Source organism: Telmatherina bonti (assembly GCF_933228915.1).
Source record: "Telmatherina bonti genome assembly, chromosome: 3".
Classification (NCBI taxonomy): domain Eukaryota; kingdom Metazoa; phylum Chordata; class Actinopteri; order Atheriniformes; family Telmatherinidae; genus Telmatherina; species Telmatherina bonti.
Window position 1 is genome coordinate 19,912,986 of NC_136621.1, and position 15,324 is coordinate 19,928,309.

Genomic DNA, 15,324 nt, shown 5'->3' on the forward strand with positions numbered 1-15,324 from the left:
CATTGATAAATATCATGGAAGTCACAAAATGGTATGTCTGTGCTACTGTAAGAAGAAAGGAAGTGACAGTGGATTGTAATCACTTCCCAGTTTCCTGGTTTTAAGCATGTGACAAATTTGACCTTTGCCCTCAGGATTCAACAGTTTTCATATTTGTTTTCCATCTGCTGTTTGTTTTTGCTTTTGTCAGCCTTTTTATGTTGATATTCTCTGCCTGTCCACATATCTCTCTCTTCACACACAAATGAAGTTGACCGCTGTGTTACTGAGCAATGGCAGTCTAAACAGTGACCTCACACACTGATATCACCAGCTAATCATTCACCCGCTGCTTTCACTTCCCGCAGGAATGCTACAGAAGACAGCCTTGTCTGAACCGTACAAGCAGCTCGTCTTTATTTTTCATTTCCCTCTGATATGACTTTCAGTGAGAATTTGTATTAACAGGTTTTATTTTTCTAGTTGCGCTCTTGATAAATGTGGTGGTGAGCACACATGGGTGTCATGTGGCTCAGGTTGGCCCCTCCCTGCTAATCAGCAGGTACCTATAAGACACCTGCTGATTTTCTTCTCTGCTGGCTGATTCTGTGTTGGTGGTGGTGACTGGCTGCCCTCTGTGCTCTTCCTCCTGGCTTGGTTTTACTCAGGGTGGTGAGTAGAAACAGGAACTTGAAATGGGGGGAAAAAAAACTAATTTTGTAGTTTTACTAATTGTGTTTTCTGTTTTTATAGATCCACCTGCTGCTGTTTTGATTTGGCATAATTTTATTGTAGTCTCTTTTAATGAGTTCTGTTTGTTTCTTTTGCTTTAGTTTTGTAAGTTGATTTTTCTTTTGTTTCCTTTAGGCAGCTGAGAACCATTTGGTGGATGGGGCTAGGCACCCGTGGTTGGGGACCCTCACGTTTGGTTTGGTTTGTTTGCTGCACTGGGCATAGGAGGGCTCCACAGTTAGTTTGCAGTGAAGTGTGATTGTATTTATAAGGTAAGAGGTGGCAACACACCGGGACACTCCTTCCCTGTAGGCTGCCCTCCACTGGTGGTCCCAGCTGGCCTGGTTGCTTTGGTTTATATAGTTATTTGCTTTTAAATAGGTCTTAACAGTGGGTTTTATACGCTGTTAATTTTAGCTTTTAAATTTTTGTATTAAATCGTTTAAACTCCCTCCCACGTCTCTTATTTCAACAGGAGCGACCCTGCATTTATTTCCTGGAGCCCTGTGCCCCAGGTGGTGTTGTCTGGCATTAGTATTAAATAAAAGTTAACTTTCTCATTTTACCTTTTGTTGTCCAGTTATATTTGTTAAGGCCTTACCACTCTACCACATTCTGGCGTTGTCGGCAGGATCTCCTAAAAAGAGACGTGTGGGGGTTTTTGTCTTTAAGGTTTTAGTAAGTTGTTTTTAGTTTAGTTTTTGCCAAAACAGCAGCAGGTCTTGCAGATTCTGGAGCTTGGCCTACTGGCACAACTAAATGGCAGAGGAGATTGCACATCTGAAGGAGCTGGTTCAGCAACTGCAAGCTGAGAACCGACAGCTTCGTCAAGACCAAGATGCAACTCAAGCAGGGACAAGTGACTCTTCAGCAAGGTCTTTAGGACCTGTCCAGTCTGAGGCCCCTGTTCCAGCTATGGAAAGACTGATCTATCTTCCCAGAGATAGGAAGTGCCCAGTATTCAGGGGCAGAACTGGACTTGGATTGGCTGAGTGGGTTGAAGAGGTGGAGTCTTGTTTTCGTTCCAGGAACTTTTCATCCATTGAAAAAGCATTTTTCCTTTACGACCATTTAGAAGGAGAGGCCAGAAACGAGATTAAGTATCGCTCCCGGGTGGAGCGAGAGGATCCAGAAACTATTCTTGCCATTTTGCAGGAGTTGTATGGGTGTGCGAGGTCCTACGTGTCTTTGCAGGAGGACTTCTTTTCTAGGAAACAACAAGATGATGAAACTCTGCAAGAATATTCACATGCACTGATGTGTTTAATGGAAAGAGTAGCTCGAAAGACCCCCAATGGTGTTTTAAACAAAGATGTGCTACTTAGAGATCAGTTTGTGGAGCATGTGTCTGATTGTTCTCTTCGCAGAGAGTTGGAGCAGTATGTCCGTACACACTGTGACGCCACCCTGATAGATGTTCGCACTGAGGCAATCAGGTGGGAGCAAGAAGGTATGCCAGGCGGTGGGAGAGGTAGAAGTTATTCGGTCCCTTCTGCTATTGGTTTTCAGCAAACTGTTCAGAGGTGTCAGCCCAGTCATGGTTACCACAACCAACCACCAGGTAACCTGTCTAGTAAGTCTGAGCTAAATGAGTTAAAGGAAATGCTCAGAAAGCAACAAGAGCAGCTGAACCAGTTAAGTCAGACTATTGCAGCAATTAATCTTGCCCCTAGTCATCGGCCAAGGCATCCTAATAAAACATTTATTTGTAGACGATGTAAGCAACCTGGTCATTTTGCAAGAGAATGTAGTAGCCAGCAGGTGGTTCCACAACAGTCAATGTCTAGAACTGTAGTTGCTGATAACCTGGGTGATGCACAGGAGCAGGGAAACTCTTACCCCCTGGACTGTTGAGCCAAAGTTCAGGTGGGGCCTCTGCAGGCTCAGAACCCATCCCCGCTTCTGAGAATTTGGTCTCTGCTTGTCCCTGTTTAACTGTACTCATGGGTGGGGTTGAGGTTCCATGTCTGGTGGACACTGGGTCAATGGTGTCCACCATAACTGAGGGTTTCTTCATGAGGAACTTTGAACCCTGGGGACCAGATAAGCTCCGCTCCTGCAATTGGTTGCGGCTGAGTGCAGCTAATGGGCTGGCAATTCCTTACATTGGTTACCTTGAGCTAGATGTGCAGCTCTGTGGTAAAGAGGTAGCCAAGCGAGGGGTGCTGGTGGTTAAGGACTCAAATGATTCAGCTGCAGTTCCAGCAGTACTAGGAATGAACATAATTAAGGAATGTTACCATGAACTCTTTGTTGAACATGGCCAAGCTCTTTTTGAGTCACAAAATGTACTGCAGGCCCCTGTCTCCATTCAGCATGCTCTTCAGCATTGTCATCAAGTAAAGGTTAATATCTACCCAGATTACTCTGGACAAGTGAAGGTCAAAGGGGGACGTGTGTGTAGAATACCTGGAGGCACTTTGAAAATTGTTGTGGCCTCTTGTCATAAATGCAATGCAGTGGATGATGTCCTGTTTGAACCACTTGTCACTGGTATACCTTCAGGGCTCTTGACATCCCCAGCACTGTTACGGGTTAACAGAGGAACAGTCTATATCCCCATTGTCAATGTAGGGACCCAAGATGTTGTGCTGTATCCTCGAACTGTCCTTGGTACAATAAGTACTGCTCATCTTGTCAGCTCCCCAGTTGGTCTTCAGGAGGGTGAGGTTACTGCTACAGTGGCTTCTCATTCCGTAAACGGCTCAGTTGAAGACAGATCAACTGTGTCAATTCTAACGGCCCTTGAGCAACAAGAACGACATCAGGTGAGGTCCCTGTTAAAAAAAATACCATAGTGTGTTTTCAGCTCATGATGGCGATATACGCTGTACTAACCTGATCTCCCACGATATTCCTTTATTGGATGAGGTACCAGTGCGTCAGCGTTTCCGACGCATCCCCCCTTCAGATTATGAAGCGGCAAAGGCCCACATTCGTCAGCTTCTTGAAGCACAGGTTATCAGGGAAAGTAGCAGCCCCTATGCCTCTCCGATTGTGCTGGTCAAAAAGAAAGATGGCAGCCTTCGGCTATGTGTGGACTATCGTCTCCTGAACAGCAAAACACAAAAGGATGCGTTTCCCTTACCACGCATTGAGGAGTCACTTGATGTGTTGTCAGGAGCTCGGTGGTTTTCTACTCTGGATTTGGCTGCAGGGTATAATCAAGTACCAGTCACTGAAACGGACAAAGCAAAGACTGCCTTCTGTACACCATTTGGCCTCTTTGAATGGAACAGGATGCCTTTTGGGCTATGCAATGCCCCAAGTACATTTCAAAGATTAATGGAGAGGATCTTTGGAGACCAGCACTGTCAGTCCTTATTGCTGTACCTGGATGATGTTGTTGTTTTCTCTTCCACTGTAGAGGAACATGTGAGCCGTTTGGATGCTGTACTGGGTCGCCTGCAGAAAGAGGGTCTCAAGGCAAGGCTAGAAAAATGTGCCTTTTTCAAAACGGAGGTGAGCTACTTGGGTCATGTTATTTCTCAGCATGGTGTTTCAACAGACCCTGGTAAGATAGAAGCAGTGTCTAAATGGAAAAGACCTAACACTGTGTCCGAGCTGCGTTCCTTCTTAGGATTCGCCAGCTACTACAGACGTTTCATTGAAGGATTTGCCAAGTTGGCAGCCCCCTTGCATCGTCTAGTAGCTGGGCAAACTGGAACAAAGTCTCGAAAGCCTGCAGGAAGTCCCCTATCTGCAGCATGGACAGAGGAACATGAGCGCAGCTTTGAAGACCTTAAAAGGAGGTTAGTGTCCGCTCCTGTCCTGGCTTATGCAGACTTTTCCTTGCCCTTTATTCTAGAGGTGGATGCCAGCTATAATGGACTTGGTGCTGTTCTCTCCCAAGAACAGGATGGCAAAATCAGACCAGTAGCCTACGCTAGTCGTGGCCTGAGGCCCACAGAACGCAATATGAATAACTACAGTTCCATGAAGTTGGAATTTCTGGCCCTTAAGTGGGCTATGACTGAGAAGTTCCGGGATTATTTGATGGGTCAAAAATGTGTGGTTTACACAGATAACAATCCCTTCAGTCACCTCTCCACTGCAAAGCTAGGTGCAACTGAACAGCGGTGGACTGCGCAGCTGGCAACATTCGATTTCATCATAAAGTATAAGCCTGGTCGAAACAACAAGAATGCTGACGCTCTCTCCAGGCAACACCCTGCACCTGCAAGTACATCGGAGATTGTAACCTCTGGTATTCAGGTCCCAGACACTGTAAAACGGACAGCTAATTTTAATCAGAACTGTGGGGCCACTCAAGCTGTCATCTCTGCCTTTCCTTGTCATACCCAGTCAGATTTGTGTGCATTACAGGAGGCTGACCCCACTATCAATACATTCCTGGAGTTCTGGTCAAGGAAGCGAGGTCCTGATGCAGCAGAACGTCGGCAGGTCACCAAGAATGTTTTAGTCCTTATTCGACAGTGGGATCGAATTGTGGTGCAAGATGGCGTGCTTTATCGTCGAGTGTGTGACCCGGAGGGACAAGAGCGCCTACAGCTGGTACTGCCTACATCACTACAGAGCCAGGTACTGCATCAGTTACATGATGAACATGGACATCAGGGTGTAGAGCGAACCACTGACTTGGTCCGGCGGCGTTGCTACTGGCCGGGAATGCATCAAGACATCAAGCAGTGGTGCCAGAAATGTGAACGCTGCCAGGTGGCTAAAGACACTCAACCAGTTGCACATGCATATATGGGTCATTTGCTTGCATCCCGCCCAAATCAAATCCTTGCCATTGACTTTACCATATTGGAGCCTGCAAGGAATGGGATGGAAAATGTGTTGATTATGACGGATGTCTTTTCTAAGTTTACCCAAGCCATCCCAACTCATGACCAGACAGCAGTGACTGTTGCCAAGGTGCTGGTAAATGACTGGTTTTGTAAGTTTGGGGTGCCAAGTCGTATCCATTCTGATCAGGGGCGAAATTTTGAGAGCCGCCTCATTCAACAGCTTTGCCAGATCTATGGGATAGAGAAAAGTCGGACTACCCCATATCATCCTGCTGGTAATGGCCAGTGTGAGCGGTTTAATAGGACACTGCATAATCTTCTCCGCACACTGCCTGTTACCAAGTAGAGGGATTGGTCATGCTATCTCTCATCACTTACCTTCTCATACAACACCACTGCACATCAGTCTACAGGAGAGTCTCCATTCTTCCTGATGTTTGGTGCAGACCCCCAGCTGCCAGTGGATTTTCTTCTGGGTCAAGTAACAGAACCAAGTGCTGGCACTGTACACGAGTGGATAGTGGAACATCAGACAAGACTATACCACGCCTTTGAGGGGGGTCACACAACATCTGGAAGCTAAGGCCCAGCTGCGCAAGGAGCACTATGATAAAAAGGTACGAAGTTCTCCATTGCAGGAAGGTCAGCTGGTCTACATGAAGGATGTCCAGTTCAGAGGTCGCCATAAAATCAGAGATGTCTGGAGCCCTGTGGAATATAAGGTGTTGCGAGCCCCAGCAACAGAAGGATCAGTGTACACCATTGCACCTCTTGACAACCCTACTAAGGTAAAACACATTCACCGCTCACTGCTAAAGTGTAAACTGACTTCTGCTGATTGTCATGTGAGTGAAGAATTGCAGTCAGAAGAACCTGATTCTTTGGGAGAATCTACGGTGGATGGTGAATGGTTTGGTGTGATCCCTGGTCCAACTGCAGAGGTTCAACGCAGTTCACCGCCTCAGCTCCCCTCATCACAAGCAAGGGCAGCCTATTCTGTAGAACTTGCAGATACAGCCATTCCCTCATCAGATGGACAGCCCCCCCTGAGAAGGTCCACTCGTTCAACGGCCGGGAGACATACAAATCCTCATAACCTGCCTCAGACAGCAAGGAGTAGGGCAATAGGGGCTGCTGATTCCCAGGTATCAGGGTCTGTTTCTTTGATTTTTAGACCATGGCAGTAATCGTCGGGGTGCCGATTCAAATCGGTGGGGTAGATTGTGGTGGTGAGCACACATGGGTGTCATGTGGCTCAGGTTGGCCCCTCCCTGCTAATCAGCAGGTACCTATAAGACACCTGCTGATTTTCTTCTCTGCTGGCTGATTCTGTGTTGGTGGTGGTGACTGGCTGCCCTCTGTGCTCTTCCTCCTGGCTTGGTTTTACTCAGGGTGGTGAGTAGAAACAGGAACTTGAAATGGGGAAAAAAAAACTAATTTTGTAGTTTTACTAATTGTGTTTTCTGTTTTTATAGATCCACCTGCTGCTGTTTTGATTTGGCATAATTTTATTGTAGTCTCTTTTAATGAGTTCTGTTTGTTTCTTTTGCTTTAGTTTTGTAAGTTGATTTTTCTTTTGTTTGTTTCCTTTAGGCAGCTGAGAACCATTTGGTGGATGGGGCTAGGCACCCGTGGTTGGGGACCCTCACGTTTGGTTTGGTTTGTTTGATGCACTGGGCATAGGAGGGCTCCACAGTTAGTTTGCAGTGAAGTGTGATTGTATTTATAAGGTAAGAGGTGGCAACACACCGGGACACTCCTTCCCTGTAGGCTGCCCTCCACTGGTGGTCCCAGCTGGCCTGGTTGCTTTGGTTTATATAGTTATTTGCTTTTAAATAGGTCTTAACAGTGGGTTTTATACGCTGTTAATTTTAGCTTTTAAATTTTTGTATTAAATCGTTTAAACTCCCTCCCACGTCTCTTATTTCAACAGGAGCGACCCTGCATTTATTTCCTGGAGCCCTGTGCCCCAGGTGGTGTTGTCTGGCATTAGTATTAAATAAAAGTTAACTTTCTCATTTTACCTTTTGTTGTCCAGTTATATTTGTTAAGGCCTTACCACTCTACCACATAAACATAATCCACACTGCTTTTTGTAAATGCATATCTTACTTTACAAACAGCAATATAGGTTCTACAGGTACTGCAGACAACTTACAAAAGTTTCATGTTAAGGGTGACAACATCAGATCAGCAGTCCCTGGGAAGACATGGAAACACTTCATACTAACAGGCTTCGCTCAATGTCTCGTCTGAATTATTTATAGTTTGTTACGTTAATCACATATCAAATATGACTAATCATGAACTGTGACAATACAATACCCATATTCTATTGTGTAGTAATAAAAATGTATTGAAACAGACTCTTATGAAGTAGATCCCATACAAAGCACTTAAAACAGTTACTTGGTTTCCTTCTGTCTGTAACTGTTTGTTGAGCAGTGTCTAATAGTCTTTATTGTTTGCCAAACATATGTTTAAATAAATGAACATGTCTATTTAAGCCAGTTGGTAAATTACAAAAAGATCACTCCAAAGCTATGAAGTGGTTCTCGACATGAGGTCAAATTATAAAACAAATATATGGAAGTGATGAGCATTTACAAAATTACATCAGTGTCCAGACTCTGGTCTTCTTTCAGAATTATTTCTGTCATGGTGTTTTTCCATGAAAGTGATCATCACTGGCCTAAACTGGTTATGTTTTACATATTCATCCAGACTTGATCTGTTAGTGTTATCTTTGCCTCCCTCTCTCACTTAGATTTAACATTTGAAATAGAATGATTTCTTTTGAGGAATTTATAAAGGAATTTATTCTTGAGTAATTCAATTTCAGTTATTTTATATGCATTAGTAAAGGTTCAGATTTTAGCTCCTTGCTCAATTCTTATTCCCTCATTGGGCATGTCTGTAGAAATCTTCTTGGTTAAAACTTTCACCTCCAGTGACATGTTGAAAATTAAAACATAAATTGTTGAAATTTAACGAATATTGTTAATGTGAAGTCACTTTAACCGTAAGTCCCACTGCGTAAGTAATCTCTGCTCACGCAACCCATGAATCTACAACTAAAGAAAAAAAAATACCACAAACACAGTGATGATTAGAATTTATTATTCATAGACAAAATGACAAAAACTTTGAAAGTTTAAATCATTCTTATAGAATACTTTTTGGCTTGATCGTGTTGGTAATGACATCTTCAGATGTGCTGGTTGCAACTTCCTTTCTTAAAAATCAAAATGTCCATTTTGGTTGATCTGAGGAGAGAATGATGACATAACATGGATGTGAGTCACTGTCAGCTGGGTTTTTGTGCAGCTTTATGTTAATCAGGCAAACAAGGAGGAAAGACATTTTTCTGATAAATCAGTCCTATTTGCTCACTTTCCCAGAATATCTCCTGTAAGGAGTGTAAAGAAGGCTGGAGATAGAGCAATAAAAGCAATGGATGTCATTTGTATTAAAGATTCCAGAGAGCAAGGAAAGGGATCATTTTACCTAGTCTTTGTGAGCATTAATTTTTTAAGCGCGTGGTTTTACTGAAAAAAGTCATTTGAACCAAGTTAGTCTTAAAACAACTGCAGCACTGGGGGAAATTTGAGCACTTTATTCACTGCAAAAACCTAAAATAAACTAAAGTGTGAACGCCACCCATGTTGAGCAGCTGTGTGTACTTACTGTCTCTCAACACAAAGGGTACACATGTTGGCATAGGTGTTTCCATCACTGCCACAGACAGGATCATAATTCAGAGGGCATGCCACAATTTCCTCACCGTCAGGACAAGAGGGCTGCAAGGAATGTGCAACTTATAATTTGCCAAATGTAATTCTGCTATAATGTGATGCCACACTTCGTCAACAGTTTCAAGTTTCATCAACAAGAGAAACTCTTTGCTACCCTTCACATGCACACACCATAACACACACACGCACACACTAATCAAATATATTAAAAAAATGTCACCTGTCTGAAGAGTTCCGACATGTCTGCTCCATCTTGAAAACAAGCAGATGCCTCTTAAGAAATGTAAATTTCAGCTTACATTCAAGATTAGCAACGTGTTCATGCTCACTAATTATTGCAGTTTTTCCAAACTATGCTCAGTAAATTATATTAAAACAGGCTGAGATAAGAATACCAACCATAACTGATTAAAGTAGCGCATTAACACATGTTAAATTGCAGAATATCCATGATAGGCATCCTATCTTTAGATGTTTATATGCTGTTTATGTAATGCAAAAACATTATACAAGTAGGAAACCAAGATAAGATTGTACATGGACAAACGAGGTCAAACCAACATGAACAATGTAGCAGAGTGATGCGTGGATATGAACAAGTAACATTGTGTGTATAGCTTGTTTACATAGTTTGTATGTAATTATAAAGGCATAAAATGCAGACAGAAACAACAAGGTACAATAAAAAAGTACCAGAATAGCAAACAACCATAGTTATAACTTTGTATTCATGACAATGATGATAAAAGTAAAACTGATGTTTTATAATAATTAGATAAAATATTATTTGAACTTCAATTATCGTAAGAATAAGAATAAAAAGTTTTGACAGCCAATCAAATGTTGTGGTAATCACTGTCAACAAAGGTAGATAAAGGTAAGTTTCATTCTAAAAATAATTAGTCAAATTGACATTTTATCCAAAACAAACTCAGACCATCACACCTCAAAGATATTTCAATCAGTACACTGTTTTCTTTTTACCAGTAACGACGCAGATGAGCAGGAGTCCGAGAAAAACAACTCTCCCAGTCATGATGTTGGTGAATGAACAACTCACAATGACAGATAGTATGCCTGTTGTTTTCCCAGGTAATTTAATTGTTTACATGTGGGAGTGTATGTGTGAGAACTGAGCAGATGGAAACTGACACGCCTCTTCTAGAAACGCAGTTATCAGCACAAACTACCTGAACATACAGTGAGCATGCCTTTTATTTTATCAGCTGCTGATAATTTCCATGTGACAAGCCAACATTGTAATCTATTACACACTTCTAAAATAATCCAACCGAGTCTTTTTTTTTCCCAAAATGTATGAATTTTATTAATGTAAAGAGTCACTATGCACAGTGAGTAACAGACACAAACAGCTATAATACTTAAAAATATAAACAAATAATATTGAGCAAGAGGAGAGAAAAATGACCACCTCAGAATTGTCTTGCATTTCTACTGTCTCTGCTTTTCATCACTTCACATGAAGCCTCTGCGCTCCATTTCAAGTTCGAAACAAATTGTATACTGTTCTGTTTTATCTCAATGGTGTCTCGGTTCCAGTGCAGAGATTTGTTTTCATGTTCATTTGCACATCTTTAACACATTGGAAACAAAAGGCTGCTAAGCCCATAAAGTGCTCAAAATCTTTCATTTGTAATTTTTTTAATTTTTTTTTTAAAAAACGAGAAAAAAAGAGAATGTTTTAAGGGACAAGGATCAGATCCTTAGTTGGTAGAAGTTAGTAGATCTCAGAGAAATGGAAACCCCCTTTCCAAGATTTGTTCAAGACAGAGCACCTGTAAAGATGATTGGTTGCCAATTTAAACCCTGGATGTGAATTTCTCTGTTGGATTATAAAGCATTACAAGCACTATTGCATTTAAGGTGGTCCTAATATTCAGTAGCTGTTAGAAAATGGAAATTTGTCAGTCTTAACAGCTGTCTTCAGTCTGGCAGTTCACCTATGTAGAAGGAAAAGATTACTGTTTGGCAACATCTCAAGAAGACAATTTGGGACTATGAAACAACACATCTGTTCAAAGTTTGTGGTTTTTCATCATGAGCAGCTGAAAAATGACAAGAGCATTTAGAACTTAGTTGATGGATGACTCAAAGTACAATTTTTACATGAAAATCTGCCTCAAGGTTATGCTGGTTGATGTAAGATACACGTTCAGCTCCATTTGGCACAGATACTGTTAGTTCACTCAACAGCTGACATCACAATGTTGGTACTGTACATAATATCCACACTGGTACTGGTTCAGGCCTGAAGTGCTCCCATCGTGCACTCAGACTGACTTATGGGCAAAACCATGTTATGATTGATCTCTTTTTTTTTCTTTACAACTCCATGAGCAGCGAGGCAGTGTTCAGTTCTATGCACACTTTCAGCTGTATCTATTTGCATGCATCGGGTTGCACACAAGTGCTGATAGTCCAGAGTGTGCGGCCCAATAGAAAGCATGCTGTATACAGTATATTTCCAAGTTACTTTCAAAAACAAGCCTTAAATCTTGATGAATCTTAAATCTGCTTCTGTGGATCTCATCAGTTCCATTAAAAGAGGGCAGAATAAGTGAAAATAGGCCAATACAGCAGACTGCACATCTCAAACAGACATCAAAGATCCACTTCTTTTTTTTTTTTTTACTTTGACTGTGAAGTACAAAATATAAAACAAGTCTTTTTTTTTCCATGACACACGAGAAGAAGAAGAAAAAAAAACGCTGTGTGCTTTGATGCATAATTGGTACCAGTCTAATACATTCCTTGGCAGCCTACAAACATTGTTGTTTCAAATGGAGTGTTCAAATTTGTCTCTCCAACAGTATAGGCACTGTGCTGGTCAATGTTAAGGACATCAAGTACAACAAGTTTTAAAAAAAAAAAGAAAGAAGAAAGCTTTGTTAGCAGTCTGAACTGTTACACCAAAAACAAGGACAGAACTATACAAGTTAGACTTATCTAGCATGAAATTAGTAAAAATGAAGAAGTTGAAGATTGCACATTTGTGACTGAAACTGGATTACATTTTTTTAACCAACATCTTTGTAATATATTTATATATATAAAAAAACTGAGCTTGGTAACAAAGAAAAATCGAGAAACGTTTAACCCTGAATAAAAAAAAGCAGTCTGTCAATCTTTCAACAGCTGGCAGTGAATGATCCAAAAAACTTTTCACAAAAACTTTTCACATCATGAACTCTACAGAGTAGTATATACAGTCGCACGGACTACTGCTTACTACTTTGAGGAATGGGGATGCTTCGTTCATGATATCTCCTTTGATCATCTCCTTACGTGTTGCAAGTGTGTTGCCAGACTTTCCAGTCAAACACAGAAATAAAATGATGTCCTCACTTCAAGTGTCTTCCTTCTTCCAGTCCGCCTCGTGAAGGAGAAGCTCCGGGCTCCAAACCTCACAGAAATATTGTCTTGTCTTAAATATATTTATATATATATATATATATATATATGTTTCTTGCATTGATTTGCATTGAGTTTGTTTCATTTCCGTGTGTGTTATGATACCTGCAGTCTTTGCCTTTGAAAGAGGCTGTGCGCTGAGGTGCAGGATCACTGAGAAATGAAAACAATTAAAAAAAGACTAAAATTTGGAGAAAAAAACAAACATTAAACTTTGTTCATTTCTTCCCACAGGTTTGTGGTCCATATTTCTAAGTGGTGGGAGGGAAATTGGGGAGAAGCAAAACATTTCCCACGGATGAGTGTTGCAGAATTAGACACAGCTCTCCCTGGATTTGTTGTCCATGAGGAAAGTGTTTAATTGGGAAAGGTCCACCACAACAGCGTCCCGCTTGCTCAGATGGACGTCTTTCAAATGGTCCTCATCACTTTGGTCTTTGGCAAAATTTACAAATACCTGTTTGGAAGGAAAAGAAAAGGGAAAAAAACAGGTAAGTTTTGCTTTAATTAGTGTCCCAGTATAGTTACTATCAGAGCATTCGGTGGGCTTACTTACTTGGTCTAAAGTGGTCTGAGACACAGAATAGTCTTCTATGCTGAGTGCCTCCTTGTTCTTAGAGAGGAGGGAGAAGATGCGGGCGAGGGAGGTGAGGGATGAGGGAAGCTGGTACTGCAGCATGTTGCGATGCTTCTCCTTCAGAGTGCTGCCCGGCAGCTCACGTTCGATGAACTCCATCACCGGTCGAAGGTCTGGATCTGGCCCTGCCACTCGCAGGATAATGGTGTAGCCATTACCAAACCTGATAAGGAAACACACACACACACACAAAAATCATTCACATGTATAGTTTTCAAATTACACTTAAGATTGTTTAATGCTGTATACTTGCGGTGCATGAATTTATTTGAGTACAAATATGAACACTCCGTATTAGTTAGACCATCAGAGTTTAACACAATACTTTATGAATTTACCACAGAACATTTAACAAGACAGAGATAGAGGTCCAAGTTTGTGAGTTGTGACATGTTTGTTTAGTGTGTTCCCACCTGTTTTTGAGGTGCTGCACACTGCCCAGACAGCGGAACCTGCCGTTGACCATGATGGCCATTCTGGTGCACAGTGCTTCACACTCCTCCATGCTGCAAAAGCACATGAAGAGAAAATTATTCATAGTGATGTAAAAGAAGAAATTACAAACAATAATATTAGATGTTTAAGTTTGCTGTTAAAAAAAAACAAATCATATGATTCTACAGGGATATATTAATACTGTCCTGTCTAACCTGTGGGAGGTCAGGACTACAGATCTTCCCTCCTTGATGATGCTTAATATGGCATTCCAGAGGGCACGGCGAGCCTTTGGGTCCATGCCTGTTGTTGGTTCATCCTGTTAACAGTAATGATGGACAATCAGCAGCTGCTAGAAAACCCAGTTCAACAGACCAGCCAGTTCCTCTTCTGTCATGCTTAATGAAACTCATAAAAAAAAAAATTCTCACTCACCAGGAAAACAACTGGCGGTCCTCCAATGAGAGCGATGGCAGTTGACAGTTTCCTCATGTTTCCACCGCTGTAACTCCCTGCAGCTTTGTCCACATATTTGACTAAACCCAGTTTGCGTATACCCCATTCTGCCACCTAGTGGAGGAAGAGTTTCACAGGTGTCAGACTTTTTCCTTCAGAAACGTGTTCACAGAAGAGACATTTCTTTGGCATGTAATGTGATTTTCTTCTTTTTCTTAATCTTTAAAACAAAATTTTTGTATTTATGTTTTCTTTGGTTCTGCTGGATACCAAGAGACCAATTCATATGTAAAAGACCAGTATAAATGTACCCACTGACCTCACAAACTTCCTTCTCAGGGACGCCTCTCAGGATGGCGTAGAACTCGAGATGTTCTCTGCCTGTCAACAGGTCGTTGATGGCATCAAACTGAGGACAGTAGCCCATGTTCTGATGCACCTCATCTATCTCTGTGGTCACGCTAGAATAGAGAAACAGCACATAAACATTAGTTTAACAGTTTTACAGAATTAATGGTTAACAAAACAGAGCCTTCTGCGTAATGTGGTCAATTTGAATCTTTAGTGATTCAGTTAGTGACTTGTTCTTTTGTTTCTCACCTCTTGCCAGCCAAGTAGGCCTCGCCGCTGGTGACAACAGAGTCTCCGGTTAGCATTTTGAAGGTGCTGGTCTTCCCTGCTCCATTCACCCCCAGTAAACCAAAGCACTACAGGATAACAAGAGAATACATGTAATTAAATCTTGCTCATCCTTGTTCGTATCTCCATGTTTATGTTATTGTGTTTTGTAAAGTTGGCAGGTGTGATCATTAGAAAAGGTACCTCTCCAGGAGGGATGCCAACACATAGCCTGTCTACTGCCGGTTTCTGTTTCCGTTTGTAAATTTTTGTGAGCTGTCTGAGCTCCAGGATGTCTGTCTGCCCCCCACCGCTCATGATCCTCTGCCGCTCTCTGGCCACATCCTCATCTTCCTCACCAATAGGTTTCAGATGGCTGGTGGATGATCTGGAGGGTGAGAGTCGGAAGAAGTCAAATTTCAGGATTTACAGGAAGTTTCACAAATGGAAACTGAAATATGAGCGCTTAAAACGGCTGTGACGTGATAATGAGATAAATTAATAGCTGAAAAAAAAGAAAAGAAAA

At 41.8% G+C, this 15,324-nt stretch overlaps 1 protein-coding gene across 2 annotated transcripts in view; it reads right to left on the bottom strand.

The window, feature by feature from the left end:
• Nucleotides 1-10,533: 10,533 nt before the first annotated feature.
• LOC306774623 (phospholipid-transporting ATPase ABCA1-like) overlaps nt 10,534-15,324 on the bottom strand; it is a 35,446-nt gene continuing 30,655 nt past the window's right edge. For both annotated transcript variants that reach the window (XM_079264751.1, XM_079264750.1), the window contains exons 42-49: nt 15,003-15,186; nt 14,781-14,887; nt 14,500-14,641; nt 14,160-14,294; nt 13,940-14,043; nt 13,703-13,795; nt 13,209-13,452; nt 10,534-13,109 (exon numbers count right to left, since the gene is read on the bottom strand). In XM_079264751.1, the coding sequence (XP_079120877.1) occupies nt 12,966-13,109; nt 13,209-13,452; nt 13,703-13,795; nt 13,940-14,043; nt 14,160-14,294; nt 14,500-14,641; nt 14,781-14,887; nt 15,003-15,186 (1,153 nt within the window). In that variant the 3' untranslated portion in view covers nt 10,534-12,965. The remainder of the gene's footprint in view (nt 13,110-13,208; nt 13,453-13,702; nt 13,796-13,939; nt 14,044-14,159; nt 14,295-14,499; nt 14,642-14,780; nt 14,888-15,002; nt 15,187-15,324) is intronic.